Raw genomic sequence first — 12,843 nt, 5'->3', positions numbered from 1 at the left:
GAAAATGGGTGGCACAGTCACCTGCTTAACTGCACATGACAGCTGCAGGAGAACTGGTGGAGTCAAAAGGCCAAAGAGCAGCAGTTCCCTGCAGTTTTCAGAGGTGACTGGAACAACTCTCTTCTTGAGAATATAGATTTGTTCATTTTTCGCATCTGGTGGAACCTGCGTTTGAAATAATGTGAGATTTTGCAAGACTTTTAAATATGTCATGATGAAACGATTTATTTGTTTCATTTTAAAAGATCTTTGCTAGTTGATGAGTCCATAATAAATACTCTAAGACAGTATTATACAGAATGCGCTTTGGCACTGCATTTTCAAAGCAGACATTTTACCTGTGTAGTAGGAAAATTGCAGGTGAAATCAATCATTTTAATGATGAAGTGCCCCAGTAACAGCAAACCAACATACATAAAAAGAAGAATCTTCCCTAAGTGAAAATTGCCATGATTATATCTGCGAGTTTCCTGCTATGACATGTCAAAATGTCTGCTGTAAGAACACACGCAGAAGACTCTGCAACATCTGTAACAGACATACCTCATTAGAAGCAACCAGACAGCCCTTTTTAGAGGAAGAGAAAAATATAAGCGACTGCTTTTCAAAGAAGTTCTTCAGAGGTCCTTGAAACTCTTCGCTGACAGCATTTCTTTGCCATGTCTGGCTGTGCACCCGCAGTAGCCCGCAAACTTTTTCCTCGACAAACTTAACTCTGTGGTCCTCAAGAAAAGACGGACTATTTTTTTCCTCGTCCATGACTACTCTGCCAAGATGGCATGCTTTAGCGCCGCACTACGTTCGAAAAAATCAACTTACTTGCAGCAGTTATACATTATCCATTAGATTCGCTCATGGATAGTGTTAACTTCGCTTTATGTGCTTTTCTAAGAGCGCTGCATAGTAGGGCGGTTCAGCGTTCCGTTGCTTAGCAACGACCTTCAATCACTGCCGGATACGTAAGTGTCAGCCGGCTAGCTTCAGTAAAGACAGGACCCTATTTTAGCTTGTTTAAAATGACTGGAAGTGTAATGATTACTGAAAAGGCCCTATAATGTCGATATAATTCCAGACTATCTGTGATTTGTATTCCACACCAATGCATGGTGGCTTGAACAGTTTGTACCCTGTTTTGGTGTTTTTATTGTTTTTATACTGTGAACCTGATATCCAGGAGTGAATGCTAATTACCTGGTTTTCCCCTTTATCAATGATACCTTTCATGTTAAAATGTGATCTAAACCACTTTCAGCTGTCTCGTTTGCTCTTCTATCACCATTTGTAGTCAGCAAAGAGTCAGAGCCATTTTGCTATAACTACTGGACTATTATTGCAACCATTTGTCCAGTAAACATACTCCAGGCAATTCTGTATTTAAGCTCTAATTTTTGAATTTTGTTCCAATTAGTTGAGCTCAACACACTTCCTACCCTCCGGGTTTAGCCTTAAATGAGAAGTTTGCCTAAATATTATTGCATTTATGTCTGGCATGGTCTGTTACTCACTTTACTCATCATTACTCTATACAATTTGCAGCATTCCAAAGATTCTTGGCTTAAATAAACATTCAAATCTGATGGGCCCGGAAAGATAATGTGCACTCATTACTTTACAGAGTAGGCTCACACAGGCCACTTTTTTAGGTACACCAGTTCAGCCAATCACCAACTCAACCAAATATCTAATCAGTCTATGGCAGCAGGTCAGTGCATGCATGTTGACATTATCAAGATGACCTGCTGAAGTTCAAGCATCAGACTGGGGAAGAAAGATGATCTAATCGTTCATTAACCTGGTCTGAGTATTTCAGAAACTGTGATTCTACTGGGATTTTCCCTTGCAACCATCTCTGGGGTATACAGAGAACAGTCCAAAAAAGAGAAATATCCAGTGAGTCACAGTTCTCTGCCTTGTTGGTGTCAGAGTTGAGAGGAGAGTTGCCAGAAAGCTTTGGGCTGCTAGGAGCAGTAAATCAAATTACCAAGGTATGCAGAAGAGCATCTCAGAACATACAGCATGTTAAAACTTGAAGCAGCTGAGCTATGGCAGCAGAAGACCAGACCAGTTCTCTTGCACTTTCACCACTTCTGCCAGCTAAGAACAGGAAACTGGGGCTTCAATTTGCATGGACTCACCAAAATTCCACAATAGAAGATTGAAAAAGAATGTTGCCTGCTCTGGTAAATCTTTTCTAATAACTGCAGCAACATTTGGATGATACAATCAAAAAATAAACATAAACAACATGGAAGCATGGATCCATCCTGCCTATTATCAACCATTCAGACTGTTGCAGTACATTTTCTTGGCTCACTTTGGGCCTGTTAGTACCAACTAAGCATTGTTTAATACACATCTGACTGGGGTATTGTTGCTTCCAGAAGGATAACACACCATGTTGCAAAGCTTAAATCATCTCAGATCTTTTTCACAACCAGATCTCAGTCCAACAGAGCAGCTTTGGGATGTAGAAGATTCACATCATGGAGGTGCAGGCGACCAATCTGCAGCAACTATCATGTGTGAGGATGTATTACATCAATATGGACCAAAATCTATGAAAATGTTTCCAGCACCTTGTTGAACCTATGCCATGAAGAGAAGCAGTTCTGAAGACAAAAAAGGGATTCAACACACTCGCACTAGCAAGGTGTGCTTAAAAAGCAACCAGTGAATACATGTGTTTCACCCACAGACTGATACGGACACTCACAAGTGACTTTACAACACCTTATTTCAGGGCAGCCTAGGGGTCTGACTGCTTTGATATAACTAAATAAATAACATGCATATTGTAATGTCTGGGGTGCCTGGGAAATTAAATTAACTGAGTGGTATATATTTGCATGTGTGTGTGTGTGTGTGTGTGTATTCCTTCTTTCTGTGAGTGACATTGTTTTCTTATTTTTCTCACTATAAGAGAAGGTTCCTTGGGAAAAGGAAGAGGAGAGTGAGACAAACTCCTCAGATATGCAGGTGGCACTACCATTTTGGACCTCATCACTAACAATGACAAGACCACCTACGGGAAGGGGATTGCCTGTTGCTATGGTGATAATAACAAGTTTGAAAGCAATGCATTCAAGCAGTTAAGATGGAGATGGCTTCTGATGTAATCCACACACTCATTTTACTCTGAAATCCAGCACAGATGTTAACGTGGTTGACAACATGAGTCATTCACTTTGTCAAGGAATCAGAAACCCTATTAGCCTAAAGTGGACCAGGACCATAAAACCTTCATCACAGTCATCACAGCTAGAGGGAGAGAAAGGCAAACATCTTGGAACCCTTTCCAAGTACAATTACAGCACTGTATAAATGATTGCTTCAACTCCAACAACATAGCTTTGTTGTCAATGTAAAGATAAGAATTTTTTAATTTTACATTCTGTTAACGGTTTCTGATCCAGGAGGTGCTCAGGACAGACTGTGTCACTTTTACCCTCTAAAAAACCAAAAATGATTTCTTATTAAAAAAAAACAGTGATGTTCAAACCTGGCACCGTACCTGCCACCTCAATAATTTTCTTGTCAAGGCTTGTTACACTGCTGGGCTAGCCTTCCAAAAATTTCTATGGAGTTGTTGAGTCTGCCACCACAAAGGTGCAAACTGACTGTTTATGCAACTATTCATCAACCTTATTATGGTTAACTAAGCTAATAAAGAATGTGACGAAACCTTTTAGTTAAAATGTTAAATAAAAACTTGACTTAAAAAAAAAACACCAAACAAACAAAACTAAAACAATTTTGTGAACATGAAAAGCTAAAACAAAATAAAAAATAGAGACTAAAAACTTTTAGCTTTAGTATTTGTAAGTTTGGTTAAAAAAAACTATTTATGAACGTGAAAAAACGTGTTTATGGAGACGTTGGATGTCTGCAACAGTGGCAGTCAACTGCTTTCAAGAAGTTCTGTGTTTTTATTGTAATACTAGACTGATTTTATACTGACAAATGCTCTCCATGCAAAAATAAAATATAACATTAAAATAATAATCAAAAAGACAAAAAAACTAACACTGAAACGAAATACTTTCATACAATAAAAACTAAAGTGAATTCAAAACAAAAAGTCAAAATGAATTAAAATGATAAAAAATTATTAGAAAACACAAAACTATAATAACTCTACTATTTTGAATTATTTAAATCGTGAATGTTAAAACTGTGTATTTGTAATTTTCTATACTCTATATGTGCATTTTCTCATCTGTACTCTAAAATAGGACAAGGACTATTTGTAGTGTGAAGCATCATATCAATGATTGACGGTGTCGAGAGTTTTGTTGACGACGCTGCATTGATTTCTAAGATAAATCACAAAATGGCCCTTCATCAAAACAGTCTGGTCAATCTGGGAAGCACTAGTGACAAAGCAAATGTCTGAGTCTAAAATCAGTTCTGATAGCTGTCTCTGTACTGAAACACAACTTCCATTATATACAACTTCTTTACATCCATACATTTTCTTCTGTTGAGTCATGGTCGCAACAGAAGTAAAGCCTATCCCACCAACACATCATTCATCTCTATAAAAATGTTATCTTGTTGCTGTTTGTGTACATGTCATTGTCTCATTGCATAACCCTGCCTCTCCTTATCTGTGCTGGACTTGTGCCTTGACATTCCCCAGTAGGCAATTTTAATTAAGTTAGTTATTGCAGGGCATTCAGGTTTTCTACACCATATTATGTCTCCTTCACCGCCATGCTTCATAGCTGAGGTTGGGTTTAGGAGCTGCATCTTTTCTCCTCTAATTATAGCATTGTGTATTTTTGCCAGAAAGCTCAGTTTTTGTCTTGTTTGTCTACAGAACACTGAATTAGGCAAGCTTTCTTGTAATTTCATAAGTCAGGCTTGTCCAAAGTCTAGCCCGGGGGCTTTATACGGCCTCTCACTCCTACCTTAAAATGCATTACTACTTTTTTGGCCCCTGGTTGATTTTCCATCGACAAATATGGCACTCTTGTAAAAAAAAAAAAAAAAAACAGTCTGGACACCCCTGCTTTAAGTAGTCTTCAGGAATAGTTCTCCAGGCTTCTTGGAGGACATTCAAAGCTCTTCTTTGGCTGTTGGCTGCCTTTTGTTCTGTTTTCTCTTAAGATGATCTCACACTCCTTTAATGTTAATGTCTGGGCTCTGGTCTGCTTTTACTGTGTATTGATAATGACTTGAATGATTTTCCACATCCATCTCTCAGGTCTTGTCCAGTCTTGGCTTTTTTCCTATTTTTTAAGGATATGACTTTCAGATACTGTCGCAGATAGCTTTTTAGGCCTATCATTTCTTCTTCTTCTTAAAGACACACAGTGCTGAGATATGCCAAGTTTTTTTTTACTAATGGAACTTGAGAATCACCTCTTTAGTCAAAAATACTATTTTACACCAGTCAAACTTTGTTATCTTTGGCATTTTGCCTAGATTTGTTTAAAGTAAGGGAAACAAATGATGTGTTTTTAGAACAGAGTGACATTAAAAATGCTCAAAGATACAATTTAAAATTGTTTTTTCCCCCTCCAAATTGTCTATGAATAGAAACAACAATGGTTCAGCCTTTGAGCTAGATTCCTTTTTCCCCTTGAATGGTTCATAGGTCAGATACAAGGACTGGGCTGAAAATGATTGAAAAAGCACCAAAGAGAAACTTTGAAAGACCTTGAGAAGGCCTGGAGAACTTTTCAATTAAGACTACTTGAAAAATTACAGTCTGGCTCCTTGGAAGCAAAATATTTTAAAATGAGTGGTGGCTCAAGACTCTTGCACAGGACTTTATTCATAAATTGATGGATGGTACAGCTACAGTTTTGTTTTCTCAGTTTGAATATTTAAATCCAAATGAACACTGGGAGTAAGAAAAATACATGTAGCAATGATTCACTTATTATTTCCAGTTTGAACTGTGAGTTATTTCTCAATATGTCTCACGAAGACACAAAAAATACAACTGTGTTTCACTAATTTAGTCAGACTGTGTTTGTTTCTTAGATGATGATAAAACCATGTTTTATAAGCAATGAAGTTGGCAATCCTGGTAATTCCAGGGTTCACAGTTTCTTCCAAGTGTAAATAACAGTGCATCAGGCTGAGTTATCCTTGCAAAGGTTCACTCAGCAACCACACATGTTGTTTCTTATTATGATAAAGAGAAGAGTATGTCTTTGTTAAGGAAATTACTATTTATGTCTTTTCTGGCAATCAATTAGGTTTCCATACCACTGCTATAACACTGAAAAATATCTCTAGAACTAGTAATGGCTATATTTTTGTAGGAATTTTATCAATGGATAAACTTCATTGTTTTTGTTAATCATACGTATTTTAATTTCATTCATCCTTACATTAGTTATTATATAAATTAATTTGCCAGTAAATCACAGAAAGGAAGAAAAGAATCAGGATGAAAAGTACATTTGTATGTGTCGCAAAAAATTTACACATTTCTTAATGCGTTCAAAGTGCAGTCAATTTAGTTTCCAAAAGTGCATTTTTCTTTTCAAAGGAGATGCAATTGGTAAAAAAAAAACAAAAAAAAAACAACAACAACCTTAGACTGCCATAAAAATATTCATGAAGTGTTTTAAAGATTCAAAGTACTGCTTTTCTTTCATGTAATTGTGGATGTTTATATGAGTTCACGGTTTTATTTAACACACTGATGTGCTTAAATTATGCTGTAAGATGAATTATGTTGTAAGAAACCGGAATTCTATATAATAATAGATTTTGATCGTCCACACAACAAGATCGCCCTCTACAGGGCTGGGTTAATCGTGAGCTATGCCACCACAGTGTATGACTACTTACAGCAGTACTACAGCTGGAGTCCTCTTTAAAAAAATAAAGTATTATATCATAGATTTAAAAGGGAATTATAATATGAACATCACACGGACGGTCTGACCTTTTCATGAGCTGACACACAAAGCACGAAATATTTTCTCCTCTCATATTTTACTCCTGCTTCTGAAATATGAAATGAATTGCACTGATTGTGCGAGATAAGTCAGAAATTACGCAGTTGTTAACATAGGTGTGAGAAAGATGTTTGTAAAACAGTAGTTTTACAAAGTGAGAGATGTGTTTGTAAGTGTGCGCTCTGGCACCGTCAGCGGCGTCCTGTAGAGGGCACTGGCTTTTCTCTTTTGACGAATCGTCGTACAGATCCAAGAGACCCATGCACACAGTGCAGCAAAAAACAGTTTCAGGCAGTTTGTCAGCTTAAACGTTTTTTTGAGATAGATAGATAGATAGATAGATAGATAGATAGATAGATAGATAGATAGATAGATAGATAGATTGATTGATTGATTTTCTTTTTTCCTTTTTTTCTCCCATTTTCTTATTTTTGACCTAAAGGACAAAAGAGTAGCAAGTGGAACAGCTGGTTGGCAAAAATCCGTTTTGCAACCCATATTTAAAAACACAGACACGTGGTGACCTCCCGTCCACATAGTAATTGATCGCATTGACTAAATAATAATATCTCGTCAGTCACCCCGTCATAAGTTATTGCTCCACCTGTCTACCTACAGACATGACAAACCAGTTTCGATGTGTTGGTGGCAAATAATAGCCTACATGTGGGGGATTTTGCCCTTTAGTGAATTAACGCCTAATGCATGTTAAAAACCGGGACTGCTGTGCGCGCAACCTGTAAGTGGGATCTCTGCTGGCAGTTCACGCTAAATCCTGCAAAATAAACTCTTCGTGTGTTATGTAAGCCCCCGGAATGAACAAATTTGTTAGCCCACACCCGAGGGCATCTGGTGATGGATACGTTGTCCCGGGGGGGGGGGGACTGGGGAAGCCGGTGGCCTACAACAGCCGTTTATCTTGAAAGGCTCGTTTTAAGTGTCCCTCAGCTGGAAAACAAAAGCTTTAAGGGCAGCCATTACCTTACAATAGTTGTAGAATCACCATTGTTCAGTTAGGTTCACACACATACCTATTAGAGCATATGCTTAGGCTTGGGTTTAAAACCAAGTGGTTTAAGTAGCTTACATGGTTGAAATAAACTAAAAATCCAAAGTTGATAAAACCAAACTAAGACCCCAGGTTTATTTGATCTAGCTGGTCCAGCTGTTTAATAAATTGGTTTAGCAATGAATGTCACTTTTTGATGTTTGTATGCCTATGCTTGTGTCAGTTGTATGTGGTATGGGGTGGAGCTGGGTGTAAGCAGTTAGGTAGGACTCCCCCAGCATGGTCAGGCCACTTGTGTCTGAGGGGCTGGCTTATCCCACTTAATCAGCATCCTGAGAGACTGGCACTGCCCCCATAGCCATAATGCATGGGGTCACTTTGGGCTTCTCAAAATGAAGTGAAGCCCCACCAGACAATGCTGCTGTCAATCAGCCTTAACCTGAGCTGGGCCCTTTATTCCTCATATAGTGTACTTGTGTAATCATTCACTCCATAAATGCAAATTAATCTCATCAATGTTTTGACTAACAGAGGGCAAGGATACATGAAGAGCATTTTTGCATATCAAATGCTTGCATTTCTCACAGTACAGTTTCCTTTTCCTCAGGACTGCATAATTGGCTATAAAGAAGGGCAAATCATGGATGTCCTCGGTGTAGTTTTAATCATGCATACACCTGTTGCAGTGAGAATGTAGCATTTGACAGCAAAACATCCGCATTTTATTTTGCATATATTTAGTAAAATGGCCAATTCAGGATGTCACTGTATGAAGAAAGCTCATTTTACTGTGGTAATCTCAGCCACATGCTGTGGAAAATATATTTATCGAAAAAACTAACAAGATAATGAAGACACAGGAGAACGCTTCCTGCAATTTGCAGTAGCTCTTCCGCTTCGTTTAGACCATAATTTGTACTTGCTTGGATGGCACATACAGTCAGTGGTTTGGGGTTTGTAGCAGTAATATCCCAGGGGCTTCTGTCAGTCTGGCACCATTATAAATGACAGAGCTGAATGAGCCTCCTTGGCTGTTTCTCAACACCCTGGCTTCCTTGGGGCCTTGTGCAGCATTTGCAGAGCGTGTGCCCTTTTGATTTCCTAATCCCAGCACGAGCTGTGGAATGCTGGCTCTCTATGAGATATTCCACTCACAAGCTGTGATTTATGTTCTTGTGGTGCAAGGCTCAATGGTGAGGGGCTCACAGGTGTTGTGGAGCCTCAGTAAAAACTTTTAATATGCACACCTCGTGGTCTCTGGCTGGGCCCGGCACAAGGATTACTGCCATTCAGTGGGGGGATGGGTCAATAAATGTTTAAAATTCATCCAAGACCTTACAGTCTGATGGCCGCTTCAGACATGTACGCACAAGATCATTATCAGAACACAGTGCCTAGTTTATTTCAGTATGGTCAGTCTGACTAAAAGACAACAAGTTAAATATATCAAATATGATCATATATAACAAATTAGGGACAAATAGCACATTTTTAGAATACTTATATCTTCTTCCTCTTCTTTTGGTAGGTCCTTTTAGGAGTCCCCACAGTGGATCACCTGCTTCCATCTTGCCCTATCCTTTACATCCTCATTTGTCCCACCAACCCACATACAGAACACAAAAAGCATTGGGCATGAACAATATTGGTTCTTAATTACTGCACTGTTGATGATGCAGTTACTGCCCACTTTAAAATGAAGAGGCTGATCTCTGCACATGCCACAGTAAACTTGTCGGCATAAAATCAAGAGCGCAAACTGAATGGCAACCACCGAAGATTTCAGTGTTTGTCCTCTCTGCAGGTATCATACTATTATACTTAGTTTAACAAACATCATAATTCAGAGGGAAATCATGACTTTATTTTAAGTTAGAATTCTCTGCTGGGGAAATAAAGAGTTAAAAAAAAAGTGGTTTACTCCCTACTGGTGTTGCTGTCAGATTAATGAATGAATGTGTGACAATTTGCACTGCAGTGGTCCAGTTATGCTACATTTCATTCAAATTTGTCTTTGAGAGTTTTGGCATGTGTTATGAAAATAAACTTAGAATCAATGCCAATCTCCATAAGCTCAGGGAGCTACTATTTGCAGTGTTGTAACCATTTTTTCATTACTTTTTTTAAAGAACAGATTACTGACATTAACCCTATAAAAAAGTTAACTGCTTTACTATTTCTTGCATAGCTTTTATGATATTCTGCAACATTACCTGAGAAACACAGCAAGTCACTTAATTTCTAGTAAAAAATTCAACATTCATCAATTTACATGAACACATGCAATTTCCATAGTTTCATAAAGATGACTTTTTTTTCCTTAGAAAAGCCCAAAAATCACTTTAGAGAAACAAGTAAAGTAGCTTTACCTGATAGGAACAGTTGTAGCTTAAATTACAATCTTACAAAATAATTTAAATTGCTTATTTTAATGTTACCGCCAGCACTCTTTTTTTTACTATTGCATTTTTGTTACATATTTGCATTTTTCTGAATAAGGTTATAATGCTGACAAAAGAAACAGATGCAGTTCATCATTAAAAGTGAAGATACTAATTATGGCGTATCTTCCCATCAAAAATTCCATTCAGAGATTTATTTGGGTACTTCCTGCCAGTGATCCAGAGTTTGTCATGACATGTTACAGACAACTTCACGTGCACTAACAACCTTCCTGCATGATTTAATAATAGTGATCTGTGTTAATCACCCACCTCCCTTTTTCCGCTTTTCATACTTTGCCGCGGGGAAAATAAACTGCACCAACTTACCTGAAGTGCCTTATCTGCTAATGGCTGCCTCAGACCCCCAGCCCCCAGCTTTCTTTGGCTCGTTTTCAATGCGCAGAGGTCAGGAGAGCCTTTCAGTCATGTACCGGAGTGTGTCGTAGAAGTACAGTGACCTTTTCAACTCTCCTGTGAATCCCTGAAGCTGTTTTGGTTGGGACTGTTTTTCACTGTCACTAGTTTTCATACATTTTTATGTTCTTTAAGTCACAGATGATGATATCTAACACTGTAATATAACACAACGGTCATAGTTTTTATATACCGTCTATCCCTGATATTAATTGTATTCTACTGAGTTTTATTTATCTTCACAACTGATTTTTTATTGTTGCTTTTTATGTGCTGTGAGAGTCCTGGTATTTACTGTATCAAATACTTTTACTATTTCATTTTATTGACTAATTTATCCAATTTCAAAAATTATTGTTTCTTTTTAAGCCAGCTCAAGCATTTGAAGTGCATGTTTTTCATGAAAGGTGTTATGTATAAATAAAGTTGAATTAAGTACCTCTCACAAACTTAAATGTATGCAAACAATGTTTATTTTTAACAGTTTTATCCTCCTTAATGGTACAATTAGCCAGATTGTTAGTTTACTAACAAAACAAACCAACAAATAGAGAAACATTACCAACATTAATACATTACTGAATGGTCTTGTATACTGCTTTTGTATTGTTTTTCTTTTATGATTGGACTGTGTGTACAATTTATTGTTTTTTGTTTGTTTGTTTGTTTTCTTTTTGATGGTGTTTATTATTGTTGTTTTATGGATTTTATGGCATGCTTCGCTGCAACGACGGCTTAGTAAATGTCATTGTATGTGTTTTTCTTGGATGCAATGACAATAAAGTATTTATCAGTTTATCAATTACCAAGAGCATGTAAAGCATTAACATCTACGACCTTAGGTCAAAGACGTCCATGTACTGGCATACTAACCAGCTAACCCCGGCCAATACACTTGGTGTAAAGATAGGAAAGCAGTTTAACATGAGGACGAGAAACTAGCTCTTTCTTTCTTTCTTTCTTTCTTTCTTTCTTTCTTTCTTTCTTTCTTTCTTTCTTTCTTTCTTTCTTTCTTTCTTTTAATACATTCTATAAATCTGACTTGGCATAATGTTGAATAATAAGCAGTGGAAAATGAAACAAGGAACACAATGATGGCTAACATTGGGAAGCTGGATTAGGAAGCTTAGCTAGCACTGCAGTATTTGGACTATCTAATAATATCAAGCTAAAAAACGGTGCCCGCCACTGCCTGAAGGGTATGATGTACAACAAATGTATACAGCTGAGAGTCTTTTATTGTTACAGTGACATGGTGAAGCATTAACCAATCACTTGCTTTCACATTCACACACAGGCACGAGCCTCGTGACGTTATCACAGTATGCTGCAGTATCAGTGGCTCAACAGTAACTTTGCCACTTGTTACCTTAACACCGCATTTGGTTTTCAAGCTCTGCAGAACCTTTTAAGAAACCCTAAAAATATTTTTAATTGCATTTTGTAATTTTTTACATAAAAGGGTTTAAAAGAAGTAATAGTATAAAAAGGGATTCAGCTTAAACTGAAATACTGAATTAGACCTTTTGATTGTTTTTAGTTTTCAAAAATCATTTGATATTCCTCTGTTAGTTACACAACCCCTTTTAAGCAAATAAACTCATTTTGAAACAATTATTTAAACGAAGCGATACACTTTTCTCAGAAAGTTGCAAACATGGTTGTTTTTCATGAAAAACCACTGGTTTTGGTGATCCCTCACATGGTTTTTTCACAAGACGCTGATGCTTTGAAATTGCTTGTAAATTGATTTATTAATTCAACTGGAATAAGTGTTTCTCTAAATATCACACAATTTAAAATGTTAATGAAAATTGTGGTAATGACTGCCCATGTTTTAGAGGCTGGATATATCAGTTATCCTCAATTTTAGGTCGCCTCATTTAACATATAAATCACCTCATAGGTTCAAGAATATTTTCTTGTTTATCCCAAATTACTCTAAGAAAAAAAGATCCCCCATAATCGGCATGTGGCAAAGTCTTTAGTAAGCCTTTATATGATAAAACATTTTAAAGAAATGCCTAATGGCTTGTTTAACTGCTGCAGCTCCTCA

General features: G+C 37.3%; 1 protein-coding gene across 1 annotated transcript in view; it reads right to left on the bottom strand.

Annotated features, from left to right (window-relative positions):
* Positions 1-759, bottom strand: part of LOC146623204 (dynein axonemal heavy chain 11) — a 38,992-nt gene extending 38,233 nt beyond the window's left edge. Inside the window, exons 1-2 of the mRNA XM_085365801.1 lie at positions 544-759; positions 22-165 (exon numbers count right to left, since the gene is read on the bottom strand). Of these exons, the coding sequence (XP_085221927.1) occupies positions 22-165; positions 544-759 (360 nt within the window). The remainder of the gene's footprint in view (positions 1-21; positions 166-543) is intronic.
* Between the last annotated feature and the right edge of the window lie 12,084 nt (positions 760-12,843).

The sequence above is a fragment of the Diplotaxodon limnothrissa genome, linkage group LG11, assembly GCF_057381915.1.
Source record: "Diplotaxodon limnothrissa isolate DT_005_m linkage group LG11, D_limnothrissa_male_GT1.1, whole genome shotgun sequence".
NCBI lineage: Eukaryota > Metazoa > Chordata > Actinopteri > Cichliformes > Cichlidae > Diplotaxodon > Diplotaxodon limnothrissa.
The sequence above is the reverse complement of the archived record's forward strand: the minus strand, read 5'-3'. Positions and strand labels throughout refer to the sequence as shown.